Source organism: Oncorhynchus nerka, linkage group LG22 (genome assembly GCF_034236695.1).
Source record: "Oncorhynchus nerka isolate Pitt River linkage group LG22, Oner_Uvic_2.0, whole genome shotgun sequence".
NCBI classification, from domain to species: domain Eukaryota; kingdom Metazoa; phylum Chordata; class Actinopteri; order Salmoniformes; family Salmonidae; genus Oncorhynchus; species Oncorhynchus nerka.
In genome coordinates, this window is record NC_088417.1 from 56527205 (window position 1) to 56540925 (window position 13721).

General features: G+C 40.2%; 1 protein-coding gene and 1 long non-coding RNA gene across 3 annotated transcripts; both read right to left on the minus strand.

The window, feature by feature from the left end:
• Positions 1 to 3149: 3149 nt before the first annotated feature.
• On the minus strand, positions 3150 to 5179 carry LOC115104640 (uncharacterized). The gene is made up of 3 exons (XR_003859787.2): positions 4795 to 5179; positions 3931 to 4027; positions 3150 to 3786 (listed from the first exon to the last, which is right to left on the minus strand). It is a non-coding gene; the product is annotated as an uncharacterized LOC115104640 (long non-coding RNA).
• A 2195-nt stretch (positions 5180 to 7374) lies between these two features.
• On the minus strand, positions 7375 to 13134 carry LOC115105397 (complement component 1 Q subcomponent-binding protein, mitochondrial-like). Of its 2 annotated transcripts, none has more exons than XM_029627390.2 (6): positions 12738 to 13134; positions 11694 to 11844; positions 11365 to 11458; positions 11161 to 11256; positions 10837 to 10980; positions 7375 to 9031 (listed from the first exon to the last, which is right to left on the minus strand). In XM_029627390.2, the coding sequence occupies exons 1-6, from the start codon at positions 12988 to 12990 to the stop codon at positions 8882 to 8884; spliced, it is 888 nt and encodes a 295-aa protein (XP_029483250.1). In that variant the 5' UTR covers positions 12991 to 13134; the 3' UTR covers positions 7375 to 8881. The 2 variants fall into 2 exon arrangements, with proteins under 2 accessions (XP_029483250.1, XP_029483251.1); XM_029627391.2 differs by having other exon boundaries at positions 10837 to 10962; positions 12738 to 13133.
• Between the last annotated feature and the right edge of the window lie 587 nt (positions 13135 to 13721).

Sequence of the window (13721 nt, forward strand, 5' to 3'; positions counted from 1 at the left end):
GCTACATGCCAAATGGATAGGCTACCCTCCGGTATCGGAAAGTACATGATCAATTTATATTTGTTTATTTATTTAGGGTGTATGATTAATTGATGTTTATTGATCATGAAAAGCATGCAGTTACTTGCTGTAGTAACTGATGATAGAGCTAATGATTGTTTTGCATGAAATAATCTGAACGTTTTTGTTCTGACTGTGCTCTTCAAGATGTGATGATATTACAACGAAATAGTTTACAACGAAATGTATTTAACAATACCTTGAAAACGGCATGTAGTTGTCAATGGTTTTAGCAGAGCTGTGGTCTCATACGTTCTGCTCCGTATTGTTTTATTGATAGGTTTTATTGATAATTACCTGTATTGAACATTTTTATTTACTGTTAGATATTTTATTAAACTAATATTTGTTGGCTTATTTACAGTTTTAATTATTCCACAGTTTGTTGTGGGGAGCGGCATTAAACAGCAAACTTCAAGTCTTTTCCACAGATTTTCAATGGGATTCAAATCTGGGCTTTGACTGGGCCACTCAAGGACTTTTACATTCTTGTTCTGAAACCATTCCAGGGTTGCTTTGGCTGTATGCTTGGGGTCATTGTCCTGTTGGAACATAAATCTTTGCCCCAGTCTAAGATAATTTGCACTCTGAAGCAAGTTCTCATCAATGGTTTGCCTGTATTTTGCTCCATTCATTGTTCCCTTTAGCCTTACCAGTCTCCAATTCCCTGCCGCTGAAAAGCATACACATAGCATGATGCTGCTACCACCTTGCTTCATGGTAGGGATGGTTAGACGGTTGATGAGTTGTGCTTGGTTTTCTCCAGACATAGTGCTTTGCATTCAGGCCAAAGAGTTACATTTCTGTCTCATCAGACCACAGAATGTTTTGCCTTATGCTCTGTCTTTCACAAGCCTTTTTAGCAAATTCCAGGCATGTTCTCATTTGCCTTTTTCTCAGGAGTGTCTTCCATCTGGCCGCTGTCCCATAAAGCCCAGATTGGTGAAGTGCTGTAGAGACTGTTGTCCTTCTGGCAGGTTATCCCATCTCAGCCAAATAACTCTGTAGTTCTGTCAGAGTGGTCATTGGGTTCTTGGTCTCCTCCCTGGCCAAGGTTCTTCTTGGCCGGTTGCTACGTTTGGTCGGATGGCAAGCTCTAGGCAGGATCTGTGTAGTTCCAAATGTTTTCTATTTCCCAATGATGGAGACCAGTGTGCTCTTGGAAACGTTCAACACTCTAGAAATTCTTGTATACCCTTCCCCAGATATAGACCTCATCACAATCCTATCTCGGAGTCTACAGTCTACTCTGACATGCACTGTCAACGGTAGGACCTTTATATATACAGTACCAGTCAAACATTTGGACACACCTACTCATTCAAGGTTTATTTTATTTTTTTATGTTGAGATTGTTGATGGTGATATTGTAGAATAATAGTGAAGAGATCAAAACTATGAAATAGCACATATGGAATCATGTAGTAACCAAAAAGAAGTGTAAAACAAATAAAAAATATATGTTATCTTTGACGTTCTTCAAAGCAGCCACCATTTGCCTTGATGACAGCTTTGCAAACTCTTGCCATTCTCTCAACCAGCTTCACCTGGAATGCTTTTCCAACAGTCTTGAAGGAGTTCCCATATATGATGAGCACTTGTTGGCTGCTTTTCTTTCACTCTGTGGTCCAACTAATCCCAAACCACTGGGTTGAGGTCGGGTGATTGTGAAGGCCAGGTCATCTGATGCAGCACTCCATCACTCTCCTTCTTGGTCAAATATCCCTTTTCCTGTTTAAAAAAACAAATGATAGTCCCACTAAGCGCAAACCAGATAGGATGGCGTATCGTTTCAGAATGCTGTGGTAGCCATGCTTGTTAAGTATGCCTTAAATTCTAAATAAATCACAGACAGTCACCAGCAAAGCACCCCCACACCATCACCCCTCCATGTTTCACGGTGGTAGCCACACATGCGGAGGTCATCCGTTCACCTACTCTCACAAAGACACGGCGAGTGGGACCAATAATCTCACATTTGGACTCATCAGACCAAAGGACAGATTTACACCAGTCTAATGTCCATTGCTTGTGTTTCTTGGCCCAAGCAAGTTTCTCATTATTATTGGTATTTAGAAGTGATTTCTTTGCAGCAACTCGACCATGAAGACCTGATTCACGCAATCTTCATGGACAGTTGATGTGGAGATGTGTCTTTTACTTGAATTCTGTGATGCATTATTTATTATTTGGGCTGCAATTTCTGAGGCTGGTAACTCTAATGAACTTATCTGCTGCAGCAGAGGTAAATCTGGGTCTTCCTTTCCTGTGGCGGTCGTCATGAGAGCCAGTTTCATCATAGCGTTTGATGATTCTTGAAATGTTCTGCATTGACTGACCTTCATGTCTTAAAGTAAGGATGGACTGTCGTTTGTCTTTGCTTATTTGAGCTGTTCTTGCTATAATATGGACTTGGTCTTTTGCCAAATAGGGCTATCTTCTGTATACCAACCCCACCTTGTCACAACACAACTAATTGGCTTAAATGCATTGAGAAGGACAGACATTCCACAAATTAACTTCTAACAAGGCACACCTATTAATTGAAATGTATTCCAGGTGACTACCTCATGAAGCTGGTTGAAAGAATGCCAAGAGTGTGAAAAGTTGCCATCAATGCAAAGGGTTTGTACTTTGAAGAATCTCAAATATAAAATATATTTTTTGGTTACTACATGATTTAATTTGTGTTATTTCATAGTTGTGATGTCTTCACTGTTATTCTACAGTGTAGAAAATAGTAAAAAATAATGAAAAGCCCTTGAATGAGTAGGTGTGTCCAAACTTTTGACTGGTACTGTATATTCTTTCTAAATCCAATTCAAACAACTGAATTTGCCAAAGGTGGACTTCAATCATGTTGTCGTTATGGGGTATTGTGTGTTGATAGGTGAGAAAAAATATATTTAATTGATTTTGAATTCAGACTGTAACACAACAAAATAAGTAAAGGGGTATGAATACTTTCTGAAGGCACCGTATTTCAATTCATGGTGTACTGAAGTATTAAAGCAATTTGGAACTAACATGTTGACATGTTCTGTTGTAGATTCAAAACATGATGAACTAATTGCAGAATGTATCCATAATCATGAATGAATAAGCATATTTATTTGGCATATTTATTTGACAAGAATGCACCTAGCCACCACATCAAACACCTGAATGGCAACAATTAATCAATTGATCAAATTATTTATAAAACCCTTCTTACATCAGCTGATGTCACAAAGTTCTGTACAGAAACCGAGCCTAAAACCCCAAACAGAAAGCAATGCAGGTGTAGAAGCACAGTGGCTAGGAAAAACTCCCTAGAAAGAACCTTGGAAGAAACCTAGAGAGGAACCAGGCTATGAGGGGTGGCCAGCCCTCTTCTGGCTGTGCCGGGGGGAGATTATAACAGAACATGGCCAAGATGTTCAAATGTTCATAGATGACCAGCAGGGTCAAATAATAATAATCACAGTGGTTGTAGAGGGTGCAACAGGTCAGCACCTCAGGAGTAAATGTCAGTTGGCTTTTCATAGCCGATCATTCAGAGGATCTCTACCACTTCTGCTGTCTCTAGAAAGTTGAAAACAGCAGGTCTGGGACAGGTAGCACGTCCGGTGAACTGGTCAGGGTTCTATAGCCGCAGGCAGAACAGTTGAAACTGGAGCAGCAGCACGACCAGGTGGACTGGGGACAGGAAGTAGTCATCAGGCCAGGTAGTCCTGAGGCATGGTCCTCCGAGAGAAAGAAAGAGAGAAAAAGATAACAGATTAAAGCAATTACATTGCTTTAAATAAATCAAAATAGTAAACAATGCATACGCCTTTTAAACATAACATATAAACATCTGACTTGAAGTAAAGATTAAATGATTTATACCTGCCACAAACCTGGGACATCGAAGAGCACCATATGAACTGTTAATTTTATCCGAGAGTGTACAGATTCTTCTGCTTTTCCATTTGAGGAATTAGACCTGCAGAAATAACACAAAATGTAAAACAGCATATTGTGATTTTTGGTTGGTGAGATACAAATGGAGAAACAACTGGAGCGCATAAGGTAGATTTTATATAAAATACCAGGTCAAATCCAGTAGAATGAGAAACACACTTAACAGACTCCAAACCGGGAAGCCATGCCTAAACACAGCTATATCAACACCCTTCTAGTGTAACAGGTCCATGTAGCCATGCCTAAACACAGCTATATCAACACCCTTCTAGTGTAACAGGTCCATGTAGCCATGCCTAAACACAGCTATATCAACACCCTTCTAGTGTAACAGGTCCATGTAGCCATGCCTAAACACAGCTATATCAACACCCTTCTTGTCAATTTAACAGGTCCATGTTGCTACTGCCATTTGATTGCAGCACATTCAACACTGCATTCAGTCAAACCCAGAATATGCAGGACATCATTACACACGTGAAAAAAAGGTAGCCTAAACAGTACACATCAACACTTTTAAATGTGTTACTCAGTCTATAGATGTCATCCAATCAAGAGAAGAACAAGTGAAGGAAGCAGCACAGGGGAACTTGGTGAAAGTAGGGTGGGTTTATAGAGTTAAGATGGAGAGTTCCAAAGTTTTGGAAGTTGAGGGACCATGGGTCATAAAAGGCATAGTGTGGAATAAGGGGTAGCTAGAGGGATGGTTGGCCATATAATACACATTAAATGGTGTGTTGTTGTGCTTCTGTACCCCTTTTAGGTCATTGTCACAAATATCTGTCTTACTCGGGTCTCAGCATGTCTCCCTCAAAGTCATTCCGTCTTAGTTGCAGCATTCAAATCATGGTCATCATTTGTCTGTGAATCACAACGTTAAAGAAGATAAGTGATCATAGCATTTCCACAAATGATCCATTCACAATACAAATTAAGCACTGAGGACAGCTAGCTCTCAAAGTGCTGCTTCAAATGTCTTCGGGTCTGCGTCTAAAAAAGTCAAGTGCAAAATGGAGGAACAGGCATGGATTTAATTCAAAGTAGACAAAAATGATAAACTAAGCTATACAATGTGACAAACTACTACACATAAGAAAGACTGTACCACACAGGCCAGTACAATAGCCTACACATGGAGAGGATCCTAAAGGCACATACAGTACCAACTAATACTACTCACCCGACAGACAGAACAGGTGTGGACCAGTGCTGCGTTTGGCTGTAGGCTTCTGGTCTGCAGCTGCTCTCTTCTTCTTAAAGCCAATTTATGCTTAATCTGAAAATGTGGTCGAGTGCTCTGTATGGAGGGTGTGATGCAATAGAGGAACCTCCGGAGGCATGCAGAGGCCAAATTGAGCTCTGTTCCTCATCGCACCACACCTCCCAAATTTTGTAACAATGCGGAGGTTTAGGAATAGCTCCGCACTGACATGATTGGTTTATGGTAAGTGGTGGCATTACGTCCTGTATTAACAAACTCACTTCCTTGACAACTTCCTTCACACAGCTCTACTCAACAGCTCTACGCTGCTCTGCGAAGTGCAAGAAGTATGAATGCCCTGACTTCTGCAGAGGCCGTATCAGCATAAATGCTTCACTGCCAATGCGTGTATCAGATTGACCATGCAGCACCTTTTAGCAGCTGCCGCCTTGTCATCAGTCAACATGTTCAACTTCTGAGTGGAGCATGCATTATATATCATTACCATCTAAATGAATCCCCCCCAACCCACCTCCAATTGTACCCATAGTGCAGGAAAATGACTTACAGGGGTGGACAGCTCCAGATCTGAATGGCAGGAGTGTGTATAAGCTTTTGTTTCAGCCCAGCTCATACATGATTACAAATCAGCCTATCGCCGGGATTAGTTATGTTGATCAACATGTTGATCTAACACCTGACTATCAAATCAACACTTTACGTTGTAAAAGTAGTTTTTTTTATTTTTATAATTTGATTATTTTGTTGAGCTCCTTTTTGAAATAGAAACAAAACAAACCAAAAATTGGTGGAATTAACCACATCACTGAGACTCTCAAGGGCCCTTATATATTTTTACAGGGGAGAGGAGGGGGATGAATGAGCCAATCATAAACTGGGGATTATTAGGTGACCTTCATGGTTTGAGGGCCAGATTGGGAATTTAGCCAGGACACCAGGGTGTTAACCCCTACTTTCACAATAAGTGCAATGGGATCTTTAATGACCTCACTACCCTGGGGAATTGGGATATTTTTTAGACCAGAGGAAAGAGTGCCTCCTACTGGCCCTCCAACACCACTTCCAGTAGCATCTGGTCTCCCACCCAGGGACTGACCAGGACCAACCCTGCTTAGCTTCAGAAGCAAGCCAGCAGTGGTATGCTGCTGGCAATTATAGCAATTGCACTTTCACCCAAGTAAAAAGTATCATTTTAAAACATTAACTCGTGATAGATCCTTCGTAGTAATCAGAGGAATGAAAATTGATGTCAACATTTGAATAGGCTAACTCTGAATGTCTGATAAATACCCTATTTTACCTCAGTCTAACACCAATGGAAAATGGCACCAAATATTTTCCAACTTTTTAAAAACTTGGCAAGTCAGTTAAGAACAAATTCTTATTTTCAAGATTGGCCTACGAAAAGTGGGTTAACTGCCTTATTCAGGGGTAGAACGATAGATTTGATCTTGCAATCTGCAGCCCCAACTAACCTGGTTTTAGCAGCTTTTTAAGTTCTCGATTCGGGGGGAAAAGTGTATCTTATAAATAATATTAGATTTATTTATAAAGCGCTTTTCATTACAAGTAGTACCTCAGTAGCCGTTATACCTTGGCTAGCAGAAAGGGTTGGAAGCAATTTTTCAACTAACCTTTTCTTGCCGATACTTTATGAATGTTCGTGTTCAGTTGCAGGTGGTTCCCCCCAAAAAAATATTCAGATTGTTTTGTATCTGGTGAGAACTAAGAAATGCCTCTAGCTTGTGTGTAGATCTTTGTTTTGGTTGAACTGTGTGATGCACTGTCTACTTCTACACGTGGCCGAGTCACATAGAAACCACTAGTTCCTGCAAAGATGTTGGGAAATGCAAGACGTCTGGCAGCTAAAATGGCAAGGAAACTCTTACTCGGAGCAAAACAAGGATTTTACTATCTTTCTGAATATTCTCTGGTGTTTGGAGAACCACCTGCAACTGAACACGGACATTTACAAGTCACACTTTTCTTCAGAATCAAGAACTAAGAAAGTATCGCCAAGACAAGGTTAGCTGTTTGGAAGGAAAACAATTTCACTCATATTGTAATACATTATAGGTCATATTTCATAGAAACCTTAACCAAGATGCCCTTTTTACACTGAATACAAATATTAACGCAACATGCAACAATTTCAACGATTTTACTGAGTTACAGTTCATATATGGAAATCTGTCAAAAAAAGAGGCCCTAATCTATGGATTTAACATGACTGGGAATACAGATATGTATCTGTTGGTCAGATATCTTAAAAAAAAAAAAGTAGGGGCCTGGATCAGAAAACCAGACGGTATCTGGTGTGACCATCATTTGCCTCATACAGCGCAACACATCTTCACATAGTTGATCAGGCTGTTGGTTGTGACCTGTGGAATGTTGTCCTACTCCTCTTCAATGGCTGTTCGAAGTTGCGGGAACTGGCACACGCTGTTGTACACGCTGATCCAGAGCATCCCAAACATGCTCAATGGGTGACATGTTTGGTGAGTATGCAGGCCATGGAAGAACTGGGACATTTTCAGCTTCCAGGAATTGTGTACAGATCCTTTCCACATGGGGCTGTGCATTAACATTCTGAAACATGAGGTGATGGCGGCGAATGAATGGCACGACAATGGGCCTCAGGATCTTGTCATGATATCACTGTGCATTCAAATTGCCATCAAATAAAGAGAAAATCCCCATCTTGCCTAACCTCAAGCCACCCGACTGACTGGTTAAAACACTTGGATTCATCCCAAATGGCACCCTATTCCCTATATAGTACCTTATGGGCCCTGAATTGATATTTTCTTTCCTATGGGTCCTGGTCAAAAGCAGCGTAATATAAAGGGAACGGGGTACCACTTGGGACATAGGAATAGTGTTTATCATAATGATTTCTGTTTGGAACGTCAGCCAGGCCATAATACGGCACTTGCCCAGTATCACTACTGAGCTCCCTCCACTTACCATGTTAAACATTCCTAATGTATTCATCTAATAAAACCATATTTTGAGATGAAGTATTAAGGGGTCCTTCACTAGAACTGGAAGTAGCATGGATTTATAGAATTGTTCATTTAAGGTGTCAAAGCAATAACCGTTTTCTTCAATGGTTATGTATTGACTATCAAATACTTGAATGCAGAGTACAGTGACTATGTGGACACTGACTGGATCTTCATTACACCTTTTATAAAATGTCAAATGACCATGCTTGGATACTATCTGAAATAAAATCATGCTGAACCACTCATTTATGAAACATATTACTTTGTCATACAGTGACTTGTGTGGTGACTGACATGCTTCCAAAATGTTGACAAATGACAACGACAGCCTTCATTATCCATATTTTGAGACACAGTAAAATAAAGAAGCATTTGCAACGCTGATAAATTTGCAGCAAAGCAGTAGTTCAATTTTAAATTACTGTTCAAAGCAGCAGAAACTCATACAGCAGTCTCAATGATAACTGACTGATAAATGTCCAAACTGGGCAATGACTTCAATCAGTGCCTATACTTTCCCTCAAATTTAAACATTTTCCATTTGTTCACATTTTCAATGTAGAGGGGGATGGTATCTTACTGAAATTATTTTGGTTTGTGAATTTATTTATACACAGCTTGTTGAATCTATTCATTCCAAACATTAATTGCATTTGACAAAGCCACTGAGGTCCTCCAGGAACTTGATGTATTCGTGATGCTCCATAGCAGTGCTCAGCTCAATCAGTTCATCAGCAAACGTGTTGTCAACCCCCCGGTCAGCCAGGAAGTCCATGAGGTGGTCATACAGGGCCTGAGGTAAACCACAAAGGAACGGCCAGTGAGAACTTCAAAATTAAACCCTAACCATGTGATCCGCAATATAATATGGGCTCCCGAGTGGCACAGCGGTCTAAGGCACTGCATCTCAGTGCTAGAGGTGTCACTACAGACCCTGGTTCGATTCCAGGCTCTATCACAACCGACCGTGATTGGGAGTCCCATAGGACAGCGCCCATTTGGCCCAGTGTCACCCAGGTTAGGCAGTCATTGTAAATAAGAATTTGTTCTTAACTTCTTTGGGCTGGGGGCAGTATTGAATAGCTTGGATGAATAAGGTGCCCAGAGTAAACTGTCTGCTACTCAGGCCCAGTTGATAATATATGCATATTATTAGTAGATTTGGATAGAAAACACTCTGAAGTCTCTAAAACTGTTTGAATGATGTCTGTGAGTACAACAAAACTCATATGGCAGGCAAAAACCTGAGAAAAAAATCCAACCAGGAAGTGGGAAATCTGAAGTCTGTAGTTTTTCAACTCTTGGCCTATCGAATACACAGTGTCTATGGGGTCAAATTGCACTTCACAAGGCTTCCACTAGATGTCAACAGTCTTTTGAACCTTGTTTGATGCCTCTACTGTGAAGTGGGGGCGAATGAGTCAGAGGTCTGCCAGAGAGCCACGAGCTGGACACGCGCGTTCACGTGAGAGTTAGCTTGAGTTCCATTGCATTTCTACAGACAGGAATTCTCCAGTTGGAACATTATTGAAGATTTATGTTAAAAACATCCTAAAGATTGATTCTATACTGGGCCAAACGCGTGAACAAAAAGGAGGTATTTCGAGTAATTATGGACATTCTCGAACAAAACAAACATTTATTGTGGAACTGGGATTCCTGGGAGTGCATTCTGATGAAGATAAGCAAAGGTAAGTGTATATTTATAATGCTATTTCTGACTTCTGTTGACTACACAACATGGCGGATATCTGTTTGGGTTGTTTTGGTCTCTGAGCGCCGTACTCAGATTAAAGCATGGTGTGCTTTTTCCATAAAGTTTTTTTGAAATCTGACACAGCGGTTGCATTAAGGAGAAGTGTATCTATAATTCCGTGCATAATAGTTGTATCTTTTATCAATATTTATTGTGAGTATTTCTATAAATTGATGTGATTTTGCAGAGAGCCACCGGATGTTTTGGAACTACTGAACGTAACCGCGTCAATGTAAACAGATTTTTAAAATATAAATCTGAACTTTATCGAACAAAACATACATGTATTGTGTAACATGAAGTCCTATGAGTGTCATCTGATGAAGATCAAAGGTTAGTGATTAATTTATCTCTATTTATGCTTTTTGTGACTCCTCTCTTTGGCTGGAAAAATGGCTGTGTTTTTCTGTGACTTGGCTCTGACCTAACATAATCGTTTGGTTTGCTTTCACTGTAAAGCCTTTTTGAAATTGGACACTGTGGTGGGATTAACAAGAAGTATATCTTTAAAATGGCCCGGCACTTTCACTGGCTGTCATATCGATCCCGTTAGCGGGATCTCAGCCAAAAGAGGTTTTAACTGACTTGTCTAGTTAAATAAAGGTTAAATAAGCCAGTCACCTTAACTGTCGTGGGAGTAGGTTTGCAGTGTCTGGAGAGTAATACACCTCATAATTCCTGGTTATAACTCCTGTTGCTTTCTAAAAAGTGTGTCACAATTCTACCAAAGCTGCATTAAGACCAATATTGAATATTGTAGACAGTCAAGTCATCATTGACACTCAGAAGTATTTGTAATGATATTTAATTTGCAGACAGATGGACCAAGATACAGTACTTACCCAGTCCAAAGAGTCTGTGTTGAGTGTGTAGGCGGTCTCCTTCCACTCTACATCTCCCTCAGGCTGGAAGCTGACCTCACGGATGGCAAAAATATCACTCTCCTCTTCCCCTTCACCATGGATTGCCTGCAAAATGTATTTAGCCTAACATTGTCAGATATATTGCTTATTAACTAAATGTGGTAAGAAACAAAGCAATAAAGCCTTAGGTGATTAGCAACTGAGGGGGAATGCTTCCCAATTATGTAGATAAAGATTATTTTGTTTCAACTTAGTCTGGACTATACATGAAGCCAATGATGATTCACTTGTAGGATAACTTACCTCATCTTCAGGATAATGGCAGTCAAACACCAAGGAATGTTTTGCCGCCTGTTTTGTCACCTCGACAACGAAGTTGGGTGAAGACACAATATCTGGCTTTAAGGAAACAAAATACACATGGTTCAAAACCTAAACAATGTAACAGTGCAACACGTTCAGTGCTGTGTGTGTCCATTTCGGAAAAGACAGTAAAAAGAGGTTTACCTCATTCTCTGCAGACTTCTGTCCCTGTGCTTGTTCAGCCTCCTCTTCAAACTTAGGGGGAATACTGTTGTTGACGTTGAATGTGACGGTCACTCTAAGTAAAAGGACAAGAGGTCAGACAATGTAGAGTCGCTTATAGAAAATGTAGTTCAAATTACTATCAAATAATGTTAACTGGGTTCATTTTGTGCAGTTATGGATTTATTAATACAACATCTAGGTTAATTATTAGTAAAATAAAATGTCTGCAGGGATTGTATCAGTACCGGTCATTTACTAATCTACTTGGTGTAGCAGGCAGGGATAAACTAATATCGAGATGGCCTTACTTTTCTCCAGAAATTGTCCTAATGAGTTTGGCTTCTGTGCCGTTCTGCTGTAGCTCCCACCCTCCAGACATCTTGGGAAGAGTACTGCTTTTCTGGATCTTCTTCTCTTCTTTGATTTCATCCAAAAGGAAATTTCCAAAGGCTTTGTCTCCTGAAACCGAGCAATTATATAGGATCTTAGAACAGAAGATAAGTCAGTATTAGCTACATGCTAGTCATATATAGCATCGCAGTGCTAGAGGCGTGACTACAGACCCTGGTTCAATCCCAGGCTGTATCACAACCGGCCATGATCGGAAGTCCCATAGGGCGGCGCACAATTGGCCCACTGTCGTCCAGGATAGGGGAGGATTTGGCTGGGATAGGCAGTCATTGCAAATAAGAATTTGTTCTTAAAAGACTTGCCTAGTTAAATACAGGTTAAAACTGTATATACACAATGTCCCAGATTATGACCAACCCCTATACATTGCACCCACCAATGTTCCATTCCCATGGCCACATGTGCATTGAATTACACACAGGTCCAGATGTAGATGCCATCAAGGATAACCAGCCAGCTAACATCACTTTCAATAGTTACTGATCTTTTCATTATCAGCTTAGCCTTCCGCACTGCTCTAGAACAAGCGGTCTTAACTGATAAACTAACTAGCTATGAATATGACTAGCTACGGGTAGATGTACACAGACGAATGTTCCAAACAGTGGGTGAAACGCATTGGTGACATTTCTGTTGACAATTTCGTCCAACCTGTCAGCTACATGACAACGGTTAAGAGTTATTCCTCCATTGCTTTACATACAGGTAACTATAGTAATTATATTCAACAAGCGCAATTTTAGTCCTATTTAGAAGGTTAGGAGAACATTTCCACTAACCTTAATTTCCAACCTTAACCTAATTATCTTGACCTGCTGCGTAAATATAGCCGTATAGAAGTGGTGTGTTTTAAGGAATGTCATATTTAGCTAGCAGCTAGATAGCTAACGTTAGCTAGCGTACTCACACAACAGTAGATACTTAATCCTGCTAGTTATTACCTTCTGTGTGTAGTGATCCACATCCACACGACACAGGAGTAAATCCTTTTGAACTGAAGAGTTTTGGTCTGTATACCGATGCTGCCCCGTTATGGCTCATCATCCAGAGAGACCGGCTGAAAGGCCGTATGGTTCCGGAGTTTGGAGAACATAATGTCGATCTCGTAAGAGGCTGGAGAGTTCGGGCCGAAAACATTGTGGTTGTAGAAATCCGAACTGCAGTACTCACCGTTCGGGAAAGAGACTTTAGCATGGTTATAGATTGGTAAATTTGACTAGAAAAGAAAATACAATAGTAAAATAAACTCAGAGTATCAGTTACCCACTACTGACGTTACAGACAGATTACTACCCGAGAAAACACGTGGGAAGGACACCCTGACCTCCTCAAACTTTGAACCGGAAGTGGGCCCAAGGTCCAGCCCACTGAGGTTTTGCAACGTTTTTTATAATCTTTTGGGGGAAAATAATAGGTATTAAAATATCTTAAATATTGGACCCTTTTTCCCCCCGATTTTCGCCGAAAATGACATGCCCAAATCTAACTGCCTGTAGCTCAGGACCTGAAGCAAGGATATGTATATTCTTGATACCATTTGAATGGAAACACAGAAGTTTGTGGAAATGTGAAAATAATGTATGAGAATATAACACGTTAGATCTGGTAAAATATAATACAAACAAAAAACATGCATTTTCTATTTTGTTTTCCTTCGTCATCTTTGAAATGAGAGAAAGGCTGTTATATCACCCAGGAGTGTAGGCGCAATTTAGATTTGAGCCACTAGATGGGAGCAGTGTATGCGTAAAGTTTTAGACTGATCCAATTAAATCAAATCAAATATTATTTGTCACATACACATGGTTAGCAGATGTTAATGCGAGACAATGCAGTAATAACCAACGAGTAATATAACCTAACAATTCCACAACAACTACCTTATACACACAAGTGTAAAGGGATGAAGAATATGTACATAAAAA

Bases quoted from the DNA above. Each gene is read 5' to 3' on its own strand.
- LOC115105397 (XM_029627390.2), bottom strand. From the start codon at position 12,990: ATGCTAAAGTCTCTTTCCCGAACGGTGAGTACTGCAGTTCGGATTTCT. The intron at 11,257-11,364 runs GTAAACCTCTTT...GTTTCCTTAAAG, and splicing joins AGAAGTCTGCAGAGAATGAG to CCAGATATTGTGTCTTCACC. The intron at 10,981-11,160 runs GTAAGTTATCCT...TGACAATGTTAG, and splicing joins GCCATTATCCTGAAGATGAG to GCTAAATACATTTTGCAGGC.